The 18,790-nt window shown below is 41.8% G+C and overlaps 1 protein-coding gene across 1 annotated transcript in view; it reads right to left on the reverse strand.

The window, feature by feature from the left end:
• Positions 1 to 18,790, reverse strand: part of LOC310746584 (uncharacterized protein) — a gene marked incomplete at its 3' end in the record, with an annotated part of 191,676 nt that overhangs the window by 73,553 nt on the left and 99,333 nt on the right. Inside the window, exon 3 of the mRNA XM_083580492.1 lies at positions 10,480 to 10,558. Coding sequence (XP_083436618.1) covers positions 10,480 to 10,518 — 39 coding nt within the window. The 5' untranslated portion in view covers positions 10,519 to 10,558. The remainder of the gene's footprint in view (positions 1 to 10,479; positions 10,559 to 18,790) is intronic.

Genomic DNA, 18,790 nt, shown 5'->3' on the forward strand with positions numbered 1-18,790 from the left:
TGGTTAACTTTTGCTCCAGAAAGCTGCATTCTGACAAATAGGAAATCAGATAGATCTAACTAGTCTCAGGATTCCATGCTTTTTCTCCCACCAAGCAAATAGTGTAATAGATCAATGGTGATTTAGTTTGGTGTGCAGCCTGTAACTAAGTGTGTCACTTATCTCACCATGTCAAAACTGTATTCTGAAATTGTAAACTTCCAGGAAAGGTGCACTGTGTGCCTTTTTTCATATACAGATTTGCTCCAAGCATCCAGCGCACAGGCAAAGCCAACCCAGCAGTCCTGATAGTACATTTGCACCAGCCAGCCTCCCTGCTGCCTCTTCCCAATAAGCAACAATGACCGCCACCAAGTTGCTTCTTCTGTCAGCATTCTGAGCTGACAGAGTCACAGGCCAAGGCAGTATTCAGGACCAAGGGACAAATGAGGAGGTATGAGTGAAGAATATCCAAGGGAATAGCCAACACACCAGAGCTCAGGATGACCTTGTTGTTCAAGCAAGGTTAAACTGAAATAGGAAATAGTTAATATTCCTTGCTGCTCAGGAAAAGCATACCCTTCAACATATCTCTGATGAAAACAGGAATGTCCTATTCCATCATCAACATCATTTTACTATTTATAACCCACCCATCTGACTGGGTTGCCCCAGCCACTCAGGGAAGCTTCGAACATACATAAAAACATACTAAAACATTAAACATTTTAAAACTTGTCTATACTGGGCTGCCTGCAGATGGCTCGGGGGTCGGATAACTCCATGCGCTCCAACATTTCTCCGATGAAATTAGGGACATCCTAAGGAAAACTGAGATATTCCGTTATCAAATCAGAAACCAGGACAGCTTGGAGGCTCTGGAAGTTCCAATTGGCACATTGATTGGACGAGGTCAGTCTAAGGCCTGAAGGTACCTTCCCCTGAGAAGCTGCCTCCAGCAGTTCACTGATTTGCAAGCAGCCCTTGAGAGGAACATATATAGGTATAGGCATCAATTCTCAGGACTAGCAATGCAATCTTTTTCAAAACACATACATTTTGTAATGAAAGCTAAGGGAGAATTATTTCACTCAGTTCTATATTGGGTGGGGGTGGGGAGAGACAGTAGCTGTGGTCAAAACGTTTTTCTGTCACCTTCTATGCAGTTCTCAGTCAGACTCCAGACCTTGTTTGCACAGGGTTAAATGTCGCCGTGGATGTGAGGAAGACGCATCTCCTGAATGCCAATTTAGAACTGTCTGCAAAACAGAATTGTGACCTTCTGTGTTTTGCTTGCAGCACAGATTCAATAGCTGCTGCTCACTGTAAAGCTGCTTTAATTTTCATGGCAGGTAAACTGGGGATTGTTTCAGAGCCCTGGCTTTCTAAGTGTGAAATGAGCCTTCAGAAGCAGTTGGTAGGGGAAGTGTACATTTGCACATAACTTCATCCCAAGCCTGTATGTGAGTGTTCTCTAAAGGAGGTGTTTTACAACTCTGCGGTCTATGTGTCCTCCCATATTCTAGGCTTTTGTGAACCTGACAAAGGCGGGGGGGGGGGGGCTCCTCTTTTGCAAGGGATTTTGTAAGTGTGTAATTTTTCAGGGATCAAATGGCCTTGCACCCTTTGCAATCCTATTCCATTGAATAGCAATCTAAATTTGCATAGGATTCCTCTGATGATGAGTTAGCTCTAATCAATCAGAATGTATTCAGTGAATGTGCATATATGGGCATGAGAAGTGACATCACAGTGGCAAGTCCCACCCAAACTTATGTGGCTTAACCGGTACTTGTAGAGAACCCCGTAATGTATGCACACATACTGATGTTCCAGCTGTTCATGTGGGAACCTTGCAATTGTAAGTCAATACTTTATTGCCTATTTGGTCAGATGCAGCTAAATCATTTCAACAGCAGGAGCCAGTGCAATGAGTTCCCACTAGTGCAGTGGGTCTTTCTCCCCTCCTCTTCGCCCATGCATGCACCTGCTGTGCCCTTCACAAATTTGTTTGGGATAGGAGAACCCCCAGAACAATGGGGCACTGGGGGGACAACATCTGTTCTGCCTGCCAAGCAAAAATGCTTGTGCTGATGAAACGATTTCTCTCTAAATATTCTGTATGGGTACATTTGTTGAATTCCACCCTAAATATTCTGTTAGGGTCAGACTGCCAGCTGACTTGGGGGTGGGATTGGAGCTCAATCCACTCCTTTCCCTTTAAAAGTTGCTTGATTGGGGAAATTAGCAGGTAAATAAACATTATACCGAGGGGACGCGGGTGGCGCTGTGGGTAAAACCTCAGCGCCTAGGACTTGCCGATCGTATGGTCGGCGGTTCAAATCCCCGCGGCGGGGTGAGTTCCCGTCGTTCGGTCCCAGCTCCTGCCCACCTAGCAGTTCGAAAGCACCCTTAAGTGCAAGTAGATAAATAGGTACCGCTTTACAGTGGGAAGGTAAACGGCGTTTCCGTGTGCTGCGCTGGTGCAGGGTCGCCAGAGCAGCTTCGTCATGCTGGCCACGTGACCCGGAAGTGTCTTCGGACAGCGCTGGCCCCCGGCCTCTTAAGCGAGATGGGCGCGCAACCCCAGAGTCGGTCACGACTGGCCCGTACAGGCAGGGGTACCTTTACCTTTAAACATTATACCCTGCTAAATGTTTTTTTAAAAATATACTGTTGAAGACACAGATACAAAAATAAAGTTAACAATCCTGTGTTAGTTTTCAGCAAACAAGCCCACTATCATGCGCCTTTGGTTAGATGCAAGCCAATATTTCTGCAGCTTTGCACAACATTGTCTTGTTCGTAAGGTTTCCTTAGGGATTACTGTAGTTGAACTGGCCATTTTTGTTCAATCCCTGAATGTCACTGCAAGATAAAGAAAACACCAAAAATGTAAGGTTTCTTCCCCCTTTCATTTAGAGCCGGCCGCTATATTGCGCTAAGAGGTCCATTTCCATTTAAATTATTTCATTCAAGCAGAGGTCAAAGGCTGCAGAAAAATCATAAAATATCCAAGGGATGACTAATTTTCCGCTTTCACTACGCTGTTCAAACCTCTTGTACATGTCCAGCTTTCATTTGGTGGTCACATTCTCAAGGACGGCAACATCTGAACAGGCATGTCTACTGGAGGTGAATGTTAACTGATTAAAGCAATATTGCTTTCTTACCACACGGTCCTGAACACATCATTTCGAGAATCAATTTCATCGAGGGTTTTTTGCTTAGTGGTAAGTACAGTATGCTTATAATTGCAACCTTAGATGTGTCTATAGTTTTCTAGTGTTGGCCCTTTAAACTATTTCAGGAGCACAACAATATTGCCTCATCAGAGATGCTCCCTGCCAAGTCATCACCTCCACAGCAATACATTTAACAAATGAACAAGTATCCCTGACCTATTTAGCAGTGCAAAGGTAAGCAAAAGCAAACTGTTGACATAATGATATTTGTCAACAGCTTGGAGAATGCCCAGAGATCTACCAAGGTCAGATCTAAAAAAGCACTTGAGATCCCCACACTGCAAAGAATCTCATTTTTCAAATCATAAATTCAGTTCTCCACATTTCCACATCAGTTTGCATTAAAAAAAAAAGTCTCTATCAAGATTCATCCACATTTTACTGCGGATTTTTCCTGATACACACATTTTTACAAAGCCAATTTCCAAATATATGCATTTTTATGCACGCTTTAGCCTAGTAGATGCATTCTGTACATGTTCCTTGGCTGGATAACTTCATTGCAAGAGACAGAGAAGTGTGGATTTTGAAGGATGGCTGTGTTCCCCTTTGTATATTGTTTCTGAAAGTGCAGATTGGTTAGATGTGCCTTTAAATGTGAACTGAATTGAAGTTCTCTGCCATTCCTAATCATTTTACTAAAAGAGTGCAGAGCCAGAGAAGAAAACTAATTTCTATTATCCAGGTGGATGCCTGTTAATTTTAGTCCAGTTCTCTCACCAGAACTAAAACTTGAATGCTCTTTTAAAAGAAATCCCCAAAAAACCACTATCCTATTCCACAGGACTGATCAAGACCCAAAGCCATCTTCATTTTTAAAAATCCGGTTGTAACTTAGATTAGAGAGACGGCGGCCCTCAACCCCCCCATCCCATGTGCAGCCTCATTTCTCCAGAGCGAGCAATCCGAGGATTGCCATTATAAATCCTTCACACAAATCACAGATGAATGCTGGCAGTCTGTACATAATCCGCTTTCTTGTTCTTTTAAAAACTGTCGTTTTTCTGCTTGACAACAGTGAGGCTTTTGTAAAAACATTGGAAGTTAGGAGCATTACCATATTTTGAGGCTGTCTATTGTATAGAATGTGTCATAGAAATAATCCTCATGCATTTTAAGAGCTTTCCTGCCTGTTCCCCAAAGCAGCGTGTTTTCCAACAAAAAAGGGGGGAGCTATAACCACCATATATATATATATATATATATATATATATATATATATATATATATATGGGGAGAGAGAGAGAGCGCCTGGGGAAAATCTCTTACACCCACAGTTAAATCAAAATATCATCTGCTAAGTCTGCCTAGTACTAAAAAGAAATAAGAAAAAGACACTGTGTGGTTGGCTTCCACTTCAACCATCCTAACCCTCTAAATGGGTTCTGATGGTGCATACCCAAGCAACAGACCCTCCAAGTGTCCCTATTTTCCAGGGACAGTCTCCCAGATTTACAGAAGCCATCCCAATTTTTGATTTGATCTCAGAAAGCCCAACTTTTCCTCAGGACATCCCTATTTTCATTGAAGAAATGTTGGCAGGTATGGAGTTATGCAACCCCCGAGACAAGGAGATAAGTAACTACACAACCCTTAGAAGACATCTGAAGGCAGCCCTGTACAGGGAAGTTTTAAAATGCTTAATGTTTTGTTATGTTTTTATATATGTTGGAAGCTACCCAGAGTGGCTGGGGCAATTCAGTCAAATGGGTGGGGTATAAATAAAATTATTGTTATTGTTATTATTGAATAGGACATTCCCATTTTCATTGAAGAAATGTTGGGAGGGTACGAAGTAAAGCTTCTTTTTTGGTCACCTTGCCTCTCTGTAAGGATGCAACATAGGAAGCTGCCTTGGGCTGAGCAGAATCATTGGTGCATATGGCTCTGTATTGTCTACACTTTCATTGTCTACACTGAAGGAGCGTCTCCACCCCCATCATTCAGCCCGGACACTGAGGTCCAGCTCTGAGGGCCTTCTGGCAGTTCCCTCACTGTGAGAAGGAGGTTACAGGGAACCAGGCAGAGGGCCTTCTCAGTAGTGGCACCTGCCCTGTGGAACACCCTCCCATCAGATGTCAAGGAAATAAGCAGCTATCCTATTTTTCAAAGACATCTGAAGGCAGCCCTGTTTAGGGAAGTTTTTAATATTTAATGCTATATTGTTTTTAACACTCGATTGGGAGCCGCCCAGAGTGGCTGGGGAAACTCAGCCAGATGGGCAGGGTATAAATAATACATTATTATTATATTATTCTTATTTAAGGCTTCAGGCAGAGCCTTTCCCATGCCTACCTGGGCATGCCAGGGGTATAAACCCTGGGTGCCTTAGAATGCAAGGTGGGTGCTCTTTCATAGAACTACCCCCCTTCTCAGTTGTGATTTGCAGTCCCAGGCCCAGTGAGCCCACCAGCAGTGGGGGCTCAAGCATGAGAGATGTGAGAAACACAGGACAAACATCTTGGGGTTAACAAACCCACAACTTGGTTGATTACAGATGTGAATAGGCTTTGGCGTAGGCATTGGGTGTGTATCCTGAATCATCTAACCCATCTGTTGGCTGATTGCTTGGCAGGGTCAATCCTGGGTTAAGGTTCAGTTTATGACATCTATCAAATCAGGGTGACTTTTCCAAGATCAACACCTGGGTGGGAGGAGGCAGAATTAAGGTCTGGGCATTTGGAAAGGGTGGCGCTCTGGGTTAAACCACAGAGCCTAGGACTTGCTGATCAGAAGGTTGGCGGTTTGAATCCCCACGACGGGGTGAGCTCCTGTTGCTCGGTCCCAGCTCCTGCCAACCTAGCAGTATGAAAGTATGTCAAAGTGCAAGTAGATAAATAGGTACTGCTCCAACGGGAAGGTAAACGGTGTTTCCGTGCGCTGCTCTGGTTCGCCAGAAGTGGCTTAGTCATGCTGGCCACATGACCTGGAAGCTGTATGCCGGTTCCCTTGGCCAATAAAGCGAGATGAGCGGCGCAACCCCAGAGTCGGTCACGACTGGACCTAATGGTCAGGGGTCCTTTACCTTACATCCATAGATTATTATTTTTCTGGAATCAAATAGCAGCGCAATGAGCACTAAACATGAGCTATATTCAATTAGTTTTTCAGAAGTTGTTTTTAAAGTACGTCATGTGAAAGCTCAAACATAATGTGGAAATTTACAGTCAGGGAAACATCAGGGAAAAGGGATAAACTGCCATGGGAACGCAGTTCTAGTCTCCAGGGTGGAGAGTAAAATACAAACATTGGCTTATCTGTTGGATTTTTTTAAAAAGGGGATTGTATGTTGCCTTCGGTGCCACGTGATTGGAAACATGTTTAAGAAGGAATAGCAACAGTAATAGATTGGATCCAGATTTAGTCATGCTTAAGAGTAGATCCATGGAAATCAGTGCTCATGTTTCATCTGGATCCAGTCCAATAAATTATACATGCCCGATCTTGGTGCATTTGGCTATTTGCATGCACAAATATTCCTGCCCCATAGCTGCAGAGAAAATTCTCATGCATCTGCAGAATTATCTGTATTATTATTTTTTAAAAAAATAAAAAATCAGCAAGATGCTTCACACAATGAAAGGGGCTGCCAATGTCGCCTGGACTCTTGGAAATGTATTTATGTTCCCAGAGGGAAATTGCCCACACTCTCCCTTTCACTTTTATATTTGATAATTATTTATTTTGTTCCTTAATTGGCTAATTATGCCTGCATTGTGGCATCTTGGAAGCAAACCGTTCAATATAATTGCTAATGAGTAGGTTTTGTATTTTGTTGCAGAGAATTCGTAAGTATTCTCTGCCTGGTGTTAAGAGGTTTGTAATGGGTTTAGTGTGCTAATTATTAGTTATTTTGGCATAGTGTGAAAATTCTAAGAATACGGGAAAGCTAGACTTTGGACTGGAAATTAACAATGTGCCAGAAATACTCCAAGCTCCTTAACTAACTGTGCAAAGTTAGCACCTCAATCATTTTCTTTTCTTTTCTTTTCCCTTTTCTTCTTCTTTTTCTTTTTCTTTTCTTCTTTTTTTGGTTATAGAATACAAGGAATCATAGCTGCTTCTGGTATTATAGAATCATAGAATGAATCATAGAACTGTAGAGTTGTAAGGGACCCAGAGAATCGTCTAGTCTAACCGCCTGCAATGCAGGAAAATGCAGCTGGATTAAACCCACAAACTTGCCATTATCAGAACAATGCTCTAACCAACTGAGCCACCTTCAGGCCATCATAGTGGTGTCTGCATAGTGACATATGTGCATTGACAGTAGCCCCCAATCACACACACACACACACACACACACACACACCAGGCATTGGAAGACAAGTATGCTTGATTAAATTCAGCAGACTAGGTGGGATTGTGACCCTTTTGCATTTGTTCATGGAGGCAATTTCAAGCCACTCTTCTAGAAAAGGTCTTGATCAATCACAATCTGTTTATCTGTTCCCAAGCAGTAAAAGTGTAAACAGAATTTCATAGGTGGTTTGTTAACAACAATGGTAAACCCTAACGTTCCAGAGCACAGCGTCAATCCAAACAAAAGAGGGTTTTGTTTGCGTGGTTGCTGCCGATACGATATATGTGCTTATATGCAATAATGTATGTAGTTACTCAGGAGTAAATTGCAGCTGAGAACAACTGAACTTTTTCTCTCATGTACCCGTGTGCAAGATCAGAGCTTTTAGGTTCTTCTAAATCTAGTGGAGCTTTAGGCATCAGCAGAGGCCAGAAGCACTTTACACTGCCATATGTATGATGAGAAGACTCTGGCTTTTTCCTTTGAGATTTTGTTGTGGCAACTTACATACCATCTCCTTTGAAGCCTTGAGGCTGGACTAGTGTTAATAAGCCATGCTTCAGGCTGCCCTTGATAACTTGCTGGAAGTTGCAAATGATTTGAGGAGTGGGGGGAATTGGCTGCCCATCTCTTAATAGGAATGATTTCTGGAGCACATTTCTCTTTGACTTCAGGGTCTGCACTTCAAATGATTCCAGTAGCCTTCTGGCCACAATTTCCAGACATTGGCTTTGACCTATGAAATTCCAAGTGGTTTGCAGCTCACATACCTAACCGCTTTCTCCTGTCTTTGTTTTCCAATACATTCTCCAAAAAAAATCAAAAAATCTGAGCTCTTAGTATTTCAGTATGTACGTGCATATCCACAGATGGGAATCAACAAAGGAAACCAGTGTGGTATAGTGGTTAAGAGCAGTGGACTCGAATCTGGTGAACCAGGTTTGCTTCCCCGCTCCTCCACATGCAGCTGCTGAGTGACCTTGGGCTAGTCACACTTCTTTGAAATCTCTCAGCCTCACTTACCTCACAGAATGTTTGTTGTGGGGGAGGAAGGGAAAAGAGAATGTTAGCCGCTTTGAGACTCCTTCGGGTAGTGATAAAGCAGGATATCAAATCCAAACTCCTCTTCTTCTTCTTCTTCCCCCCTTCCCCCATGCTGAAAAAGAAATGCAGGGAAGCAGTGCTTAAACTCTAAAAAGGATCTGTCTTCATAGTGCAACATCATTCACTTGGCCCATGAACCAGGCAGCAATGGCAGGAGCAGGAGTACTTCTGCACCATAATTTCCACCTTCTCTATCATTAGCCATGTTGGCTGGGACTGATGGAAGTCCAACAACAGCCAGAGGGCCACAGTTTCCCCCTCCCTGATTTAGAGAGATGGCATTCATCCTCCTCCAGCTGCCTGGACTCTCTTTTTCATCAGAAGAGACCCCTCAGGGATTCTATCCTATTGCACAACTACTGGTTTCTATAAAGAGCCACACCATTCCTGCTTGCTTTCTCCCTCATCCCCAAACCTCATAACAATTCACTGTAGTCATTCAGGCAAACAATGCTCTTAACACCTGGAGAATCTTCTGCTGTTCTTGAATGGTCTCCTATCACCTGCCCTCACGCCAGTCCACCTGCATTCTACTCCTGTATTCTACTCCTGCGCCTCCACAAATCCATGCTACTATTTTTTGGGGGACTTACTGTAAATGATACTAAAACCCACAAAAGTTTTCAAGGGGGGTGGAATCAATCAAATCTGTTTGGGAGGGAATAGGATTGGAGGAGGAATTCCCCACAGAAAGTTAGTTCCAAAAATCTGTCCCTTATGTCATTTTTTACGCCTGGTTACTGAAGCATCTGCTACTAATTTCAGCATAACTATATTTGAATCACTGGTCTCATCTAAAATGGGAATTTTCTACTTTTCCAGTGAGGAACCAGAGATTTAGCAGATAAAGTTCAAGTTTCTCATATCTACAGACTTTCTTAGGACAGTTATCTATGCATTAGCTTAATTCAACACAGCAGAGCTCCAATCAGCACTTTTGCAGATAAAGAAAAGAACAAATATTACATGGTAAAACTCAGCCACAGATGTTACTCCCTGGACCACAAAACAGAAAACAACCTTAAGAACATAATGGTGAAAGTGAAGTGGAATTCTGAACTGAAACATTAACATATAAGCATCAGTGAAATTGGTCACTTGGGGTAGATCTAGACACAGGGGGAAAACACGCTATAAATAAGTCAGAAATTAGATTGTTATAACAAAAGAAAGAAATCCCTATGGAAAACCGTGTTTTAAAATTTCCTGCTCCATGGTGCCTTCTAGTGTTGCATGTTTATAGCGCATTCAAATCACTGTTTCTTTACTAATGGAGCTGAGTCCCTGGTTCTAAATGGAATCCTAGACATCTTAGTAGCACAAACACATCAGAAATTAAGAATTATCTACTTTCTTTGATAGATCTGAGGCACAAGAAGGATAATTTAGAACAACATCACTCTACTCAAAATGAAGAGGTGTACAATGTAGATGTTAGCTTAATGAACATGGGTGATCATAAAAAAATAAAAGAGAGAAAATATATATTCCTAGGGGCTATGTCCCTGTCTGTGTCACTCATCAACCCCCCTGCCATTCCCCAACGTCAACTCCCTAGAGCTTCCCCTTGATGCAACTACTAAGCTCACTTTTCACCTTCCTAACCCCATTTCTGGTACGTTCTGCATGCAAAGCAGATGTTCTGCTACTGAGCTAAGCACCTTCGCCACAGCATCTCTCAAAGCTATACTCCATGCAGAACCAGCAAAACATATGTATTCCACCTTTCTGCTACCTTTCCACAGTAGCAGAAAGCTTTATCAGTTCTTATCCAAACTCAGAAACAAGCTGATCTTTTTTAATCTAATGCCCATTAGTATTATAATGGAATTGTGAACTTTGAATTACCTGTGTTACTTCAGGAACTCTCTTAATACTTGACTTCATCCACTGATTTTTCACCTTTTACAGCTACAATACCTGTGCCCTGCAAAGAAATAAAATATGGCAAGGGCTTAAACAGTAGAGTGTTTTAAATATTTAAAAGTAATTTGAATAGGCATTATTCATATTAATAGCTCTAGTTTTGAGGACAAGTCAGAACGGGAAGTTTTCACATGACAAATGTTACCATTAAAATTCAGTAATGAATGCATTTTTAATAAGGCAGTGATCTTGTTAGCTTTAGAGGTGATTTGTTGTTTTTCTTTTTTCTTTTAGAACACCTAAAATCTGAGTAAGCCTCATCAGATAATTAACCAGCATTAATTACTTCCTACGAGAAAGACTTCTCGTTTTATAATTAGGGGATGTGCTGTCGTTATTTTCATTATTTTTCCCCCTTTGCAGCAGGTGTCTTTTATGTAAAGGGTGCTCCAGAAATTGTTAACGTGTGGCGGTATGCTAATAAGAAAAAAATTAGACAGCTCTTTCTACAAAGATACTGGGGCTCTTAAGTCAATGGTTCCTGACTATACAGAGAATTACTTACTTTCCTACCACATGCAAGCTCCCCCTCTTGAAGTCTTAACTAGGTTATTTGGGGAGGGGCATGGCACGTTAGCCTTGAGATTTTAATTTATCATATTTATATCCCACCATTCCCCTAATGATCTCAAGGTGGCATGTATTCCCTTTTCATTGTATCCTCACAACAACCCTGTGAGGCAGGTTAGACTAAGATAGGAATGCCTCTGAATGGGAATGTCTTTTGCTTTTCACAAATAAGCCTGGTCACCTATACAGACACCTGAGATTTGGGTCAGGTGTGGCAAGTCAGAGGATGTGGCTTAAAGGTTGCTTGGAACCCTGGCATCTCACTTCAGAAATTAACCACCACCTCCTCCCCTCCTTGAGCTTTGCAAGATAAGTCTCAAAGACAGCCCAATTATTAAATGACCTTCTTGGAAACCATTAGGAACCCTGCTTATCTACAAAATTCCTTGCAAAATGAAAATTGCTTGAACTTTACTCTACTAATATGCAAGATATACTGCACAAGGCCCAGCTCTCATAAATGGTAAACAATACACTGAAACAATATTTGCTGAATAGTCAATTTCTACCATTTATAAGGCTACCTTTGCGCTCCTTCTCTCCCTCTCGCTCTCAGTTTTGCTTCCAAAATTACCACTAGTTCATGTTTAATATCTAGATTCCATAATACTTCATTAAAAGAAGCCTGCTCAAATTTCAGTAAGACTAAGTGGAATATGTAGAACTTCAAAGTAACATTTATAACAAGCCAACACATTATCTATTAAAGGCATGTTATCAAACTGCTAAAACCTCTGTGCTGAAACTTGCCTAGCACAAGATTCTTCATTGCTTATAGGCTAGATTAAGATAGTATATGCAAAAAGATACCAAGGCCCTTGGCAGGAGTATAAATAAACTGCATGAAATAATAAAAACACATAATTTTGCCCTCTCTGCAGCAAATGTTGTGGACAAATGTAATTCCAGATATAGTAACTTTTGCTAGTTATATAACAAGGCCATGAAAGGTTGTTTCACCAGCTTGTTGAAGAGATGTAGCAGATGTGATAACCCCACCAAATGAAACAAAAGAGAGAAAATAGATGTTGCAGGAAATTAATTTTGCCATGTAAAGAGTAATTTCAGCCAGCAGAAGTCACAAGAGAGGACAAAATATCTAGTATCACACCAAGCATGATGCAAGATGCTTGCCCTCTGTATTATTCCCTCCTAGAGAGCTGTGTTGAAGAAATGCACCATGTAATAACATATTTGTAATAAGACTACAGTGGTACCTCAGGTTACATACGCTTCAGGTTACATATGCTTCAGGTTACAGACTCCGCTAACCCAGAAATAGTGCTTTAGGTTAAGAACTTTGCTTCAGGATGAGAACAGAAATTGGGCTCCAGCGGCATGGAGTTAGCAGGAGGCCCCATTAGCTAAAGTGGTGCTTCAAGTTAAGAACAGTTTCAGGTTAAGAACGAACCTCCAGAATGAATTAAGTACTTAACCCGAGGTACCACTGTACTACTACTGCTACTACTACTACTACTACTACTACTACTACTATTATTATTATTGAAATTTGTATACTGCCTTTCATCCAAAGACTACAAGGTGGTCCACAACATAATACAATATGATAACACAAAATACATTTTTAAAAAAGAACAGAAACAACCCGATAACCCTCCTCCCACAAACACATTTAAAAGGACACAGAATCAGTCAAAGGCCTGGTTAAAAGAAAAACATTTTTGCCTGGCTCCTGAAGGTATGTAATGAAGCTGCCAGGCGAGCCTCTCTGGGGAGAGCATTCCCCAAACAGACAGCTACCACAGAAAAGGCCACTGACTTCTCATGGAGATGTCATACAGAGGAGGGCCTCAGATATGATCGCAGGGTCCAAGTCATTTCTTATGGGGAGAGGCTGTCCTTGAGGTATTGCAGTCCTGAGCTGTCTAAGGCTTTATAGGTCCAAAGCAGCACTTCGAATTGAGTCCGGAAACTAACTGGCTGCCAGGATCAGTGTAATATGCCCAACCCGCCTTGCCCCAGTGGTCGCCAAATTCTGCTTCAGTTGAACCAACTCTAGAGGCTGCCCTACATATAACACATTGCAGTAATCTAACCTTGAAGGTAGCAGACACTGACAATAGAAGCTGAGAGGAAATATTGGGGGGAAATGAATAATTGAGAGAAATTGAAATCAACAGATTCACCTATCCCTAGATAACACTATGCTTAGTCATTCATTACCAGCAAGAAATGAGAAAGGGACGCACAATGGCAGCAGTTTTGTGGCTCTCATAGCATCCAGAAACTGGGTTTACAACATGGGAGATTTTGAAGAGCTGAGATCATGTGAAGGAAGAATATATTTTTTAAAATAGGAAAAACTAGAATGATACCAGCAATATACGCAAACGCATTTATAGGGATGAGACATAACAAACATTTGGTAATAGTTTTGTTTAATATCATATATATATAATTTTCCAAACTAGAAGCTGTGGCTGCTGCAAAAGAAGAATGGTTTAGTGTCACATTATTTTTCCTATTTTCTATTCTCTTTTTATTTTAGACCTTATTTTGCTTACTAACATTTTTATTATGTGTGTTTCATGGAGATGCATTTCAGTTTTGCTCTCTTCCGCTGTGATCTGTTATAGCTCTCATGTCAGCTGAAACATTAAGAGTCAACATACAATGGTTCTTTTTTTATGTAGGAAGCAGGGTTTTCTTCCCTGTTGAAAACATGTTTAAGCATGTTCTAGATATTGTATCATCATCATCCAGATCATTTTTGAATACTATTGTGAATGAGGTTAGCTACTACGTGTGGGACTTTAGCGATGAAATGGGATGTGTGTTGCATCCTAGAAGAGGGGCCTTGGGTCCCCTAATAGAATACATCTCAGATTTGAACAAATTGGCTCATCCCGAGATTCTCTCTTGCTATGATGAAATTATGTTTAATATTACATAAAATGCTGTATATTTTAAATGCATTGTATCCAAGTTACTGTAAAGAATGTTTAAATACATTATTAGTATTTTAAATACATTCAATACATTATTGGTATTGGTTTGTCTCTGGAGGCTGTGGGCTCTCTTTCCTTGGAAGTTTTAAAGCAGAGGTTGGACAGCCACCTGTCTTGTATGCTTTAGCTTAGATTTCTGAATTGCAAGGGGTTGTACCAGGTCACCCTTGGGGTCCCTTTCAACTCAAAAATTCTATGATTCTATGCTTCCATGGAGCTGGTATTTTATCCGGATAGCTATATTTTCTTCTGTAAAGGTTTTTGAAGTCATCACGCTGGGATCAGTGTACAGGGACTTTGTAAGATGAAGACAAATGTAACAGATTTATTGTTTTCGTAACCGAATTTCTGCAAGTAAAGCTTTAGAACTTATTCTTCTTGCATTGAAGAATTTATTTCTACATAAGGACCTAGTTGGCACCCGTGTCTCAAGAGACAATGGAGTGCACTCCAGGGATGAAGTCAAACCACTGTGTTAGTGGCAACAAAGTGACCTCCCCAAGGTGGAAGCCTGGGAAGGCTATATGGAGGTCCTGGGCTGCCCAGATGACAAGACATCCCCGCCCCCCAATGTGGTCCAAAGGAAAGCAGAACAATACATCTGGCAACAACTTGGCTGCAGGAATTGTCAGAAGGAGGTGTACAAGGTGCCATACAACTGTCTTAGAGACTCCACTCCAGATTTGTGTAGGGTTTACTCCAAGGCCTTTTCTTCTCCCGAAGACATTCCATGCGGCAGTGGAGGTTTAGGACCAGAGTTTTCCTTCTCCTAGATGGGCTACCTTTCCAGGTTGATGAGCCCCATCTGCGCCTCGCTTCCTTCTTCAGCACAAGCAGAAACCACCTTCTTGACCGTGGGACCCACTTTTAGTCTTGTCTCCTGTCTTTGCATGCAGGGGAATGCCCTAACTCAAGAGGGTTTGTTACAGATTGACTACCCTCACCTGGTTTAGCCGGCCACTCAAAGCTGTTACCAGTGTCTCTGCTGCTGAATGCTGAGAGCTTCTAAGAGCCACACATGAGAGCTGAGTGCAGGGTGGTGTCCAAAGGTGGACAAGTTACCCCAGAAGGAGCATGGCATGGCCCACACAAGAGGTACTATGCCTCTCCTAACTCCCCACACACCCCGACACAAGGACCAGATCAGAAAGAAATATTCCACTAGCAATATCTATCAACCCAGTCCTTTAAACAGAGAAAAGGGCATCCCTAACAGCAGGGTGAAGGATCCTTCACCCCAAATAAAACATCCGTTGCTAGGCAACCTTCCAGGGGCCACATGCAAAAATGGACAGAGCAACAAACGCAATGTTTACCTTTGTGCAATAGGTTAGTTTCTAGATGTGTACCTCTCTTTCCTCCATCCAGGCAACCAAAAACATCCAAGTTCAAGGACACATTCCAGCAAGGCAAAACATCTCACGGAGGGTACAAAGCAGGATGGTTTGGGAGACAGAGGTGACTGTGGAAAATATATGGTGTGGGAAGAGTCCTGTGGGTCAGATACAGAGGCTTGGAGGGACATATTTAGCCTCTGGGGCTTTTCTTTTGCCTGGGAACCCACGCAATATCTTCTTTTTAAAAAAAAATATTCTAACTATCCAGCATCTTCTTAAATGACAAACACTCCCTAGTCCACCACACGGATGTCTCCAGCAGACATAATTTTGAAAAAGAGACGAGAAAGCACAAGGCAGCATTGAAGAAGTGAACTGAAAAGGTAAGTCAAAGAAACAGGGTGGCCAGCTGCATGTTTCAGGTGTGCCAAGTTTTATTTCTTGGCAGGGTAGAAATTAGGGAGTATTTAATACTGGCAGTATCACATGAAATACATACCCAGCCACACACACACACAGCCACTTGCTGTACTTGAGAGCATGTTGCACAAATGCTAAAAATATGCATGGAAAGAGAGGAACTGTACAGAGGAAACATATGCCGTGCTCGAGTGGAATGTCTGAGAAACGGAGAAGCAAAAGAATTAGGGATTCTGATGGATGGCTTGCACATAAGTGCATAGCAGCCTGCAGAGGCTCTGGTGGGACGACAGGGAATTTCTATCCCATTAGTGCCTGGACTTTATCGAGAACTGAGGCCCTGTTGCTTTCTGACCCAACTAATTTTGCCACCACTTTAAACTTTCAGCTAAACCAAATACTTGGTTTCTTTATCATTTTCTGCTCCCCTACCACCATTTATTTTAAGACACTTTTATTTACCTCTTACCCGTTTTTCCCAAATACAGTGACTGGCTGTAGGCATGGGACAAAACAAACTGGAGTTTCATGCTCAGCAATGATGTCAAGCTTTATTAAAGCCTTTTGTAAACAAAGCATAACAAGTTTACTTGCAGGTAAGTTATAAAATAAATTTGGCTTACTATTAGAAACAATGGGTTATTATTACTTTAAAAGACAATATGCAACATGCATGTAAACTTAAGTAATGTGTTACTGTTGCTTTAAAGAGAAGTTACTATTGTTACCGTTGCTTTGAGATGACAGCAGCTATTTACTCTATCTCCTTTACCTTTATTGACCTTAGCCATTTACCCTTTCATATCCTTTTCCTTTTGGTGGAGGCAGGAGGAGGAGGAGCCACCAGCATTGCCAGTCATGAAAGCTGAGCTCCCACACAACGCCCAGATGTTGTGTGCAACAATGCTGTGTCCAGCGTCCGGGCATCATGATGTTGTATGCAACACTCAGATACAACGTCATGATATTGTGGCATCGTGGTGGACATCAGCCTTGTTATCTCCTACCCAAGTTGGTGTGCCTGGTAGAGGTGAACCTGGAGAACATTGTTCATCCCCCCCACCCCTTCACACCCCACTGCTATAGTTCCACCCCTTGGCCATAAGAACATCAGATCACTCCAAGTCATCTTTGGTCCAGCATTTTGTTCTCACAGTGGACAACCAGATGCCTATGGGAAGCCTGCAAGTATGACATGAGTCCGTAAGCAATCTCCCACTTATGGCTGCCAGCAACTGGTCCTGAACAAGAAAGCACTTGAAATTGGAAATCTCATACATGGGGTTTGCAAAGATAAGGTGGATAAAAATGTAGCAATTGCATGAATAGATCTTTCCCTTTCTGCCTATTTACATATTCCCATCCTTTTTCCTTGTCACACTGGAAGATTAGAGAAAAACTCCTTTGTAAAAGCATTATAGATGGTAACAGCAACATGTTAGTGCTGTATTAAGAAAATAAGAGGAAATGTATAATAGCTTTGATTTGTTAAAGTGGAGCTATTGTTAGATGACTTGGGTTTGGTGTGGTGTGATTTGTGTGTGTGTGCAGATGTGTGCGTGCAAGATGTAATGCTTGGAATTATCCAAAGCATCCTTTCCTGCAGCAGAACCCCAAGGAGCTCCCCTCTCTGTACACACACACACACAACTAAGTCACTGGTAAACTAGCATTTCATGCTGTCTAGGAAAAATACAGCCACACCACCCATATCCAGATGGAAAGCTTTGCATGCATGTATAGGCATCATGCTATGTATCATAGTGATTCAGAATTGTTATATGCACTAAGAAGGCACTGGATGATTATAGCATATATCTATCTATATCTTTTTTCAAATCACTGCACAATGAATTTACAAACCTCTGTTCCTCAAACCGTGCCTATTTATATTTCTGTGATTGCTCCCCCCCCCCCCACTTCTGAGGGAATGTTTCATCAGCTGTCCAAGGTTTGCAATTTTAAACCCAATTAAGGAACCATTGTTTTATCATCTAATGAGTTAAGAAGTAACAAGTAGCCAAATCTGTGAAATTTCATATAAATCATTAATGGTGCTAAATAACATTGTAGCTTCACAGTTTGCAAATATCTCCCTGAATAGCCTACCAGCTGTCCAAATATTAGCAAATTAACGCTATGAATCCCCAAATACAAAGAAGCATATTTCTTAAATTCAGTCCTCCTATCATTTTGTGCATGCTGAAAACTAAATTGAAAAGTAAAATATTACTGCATATATCATGAAACTGACCCTGGGTCACTTTAGTCCTTGGTGCTTGGAGCAAGTTCATGAGCAGATATAATATAATATAAGCAGATAAATCTTCATCCAGGTGTTTATATTTAGTGTGTGGATAATTGGCAACAAACATTTAAATGACCATTCATTTATTCCATGTTAATGGCATGTGTGGGGTGGTTCAGTGTGGTTTCATTCATTAGGGCATATCAGTGGTTTAATATAAAACATTTTATTCCACTCCTTATCAAAAAGACAAAGTGGTCTACAAGATAATCCCTTGCCCTCAGGTTTACAATCTAAAAGACAGCACAAAATCAATAAGGAACCGGGAGGGGAGAGAAGGGAGAAAGCAAGTCGGAGCGCCAATTGTTAAAGTGGCATGGTTTTCAAATTTCCTATTATCAAGAGCAGTGAATCTGACAAGGAGGAATGGATGGCACAGTGGGGTGAAGCCACTCATTTTGGCCGCTGGTGCATTTGCCCCACACCTCCCTCACCTGTTCCCCTCTGCCTCCCCATAAGCAGCAGTGATCCAAATGGCCAGAGGTCGGGTGAGCAGCCTCACTCCACCCCTCTGCCTGCTACTGCTGACAAGGAATCCTTGCATGTCTGGCACATTAGCAAAGGACTCTGAGGGATGCTCCAAAAGGGTTACACAACTCGTTCCATGTAAAGTGTGTCGAGTTTCACCG

The sequence above is a fragment of the Podarcis filfolensis genome (assembly GCF_964270895.1).
Source record: "Podarcis filfolensis genome assembly, chromosome: 1".
In the NCBI taxonomy this organism is placed as follows: domain Eukaryota; kingdom Metazoa; phylum Chordata; class Lepidosauria; order Squamata; family Lacertidae; genus Podarcis; species Podarcis filfolensis.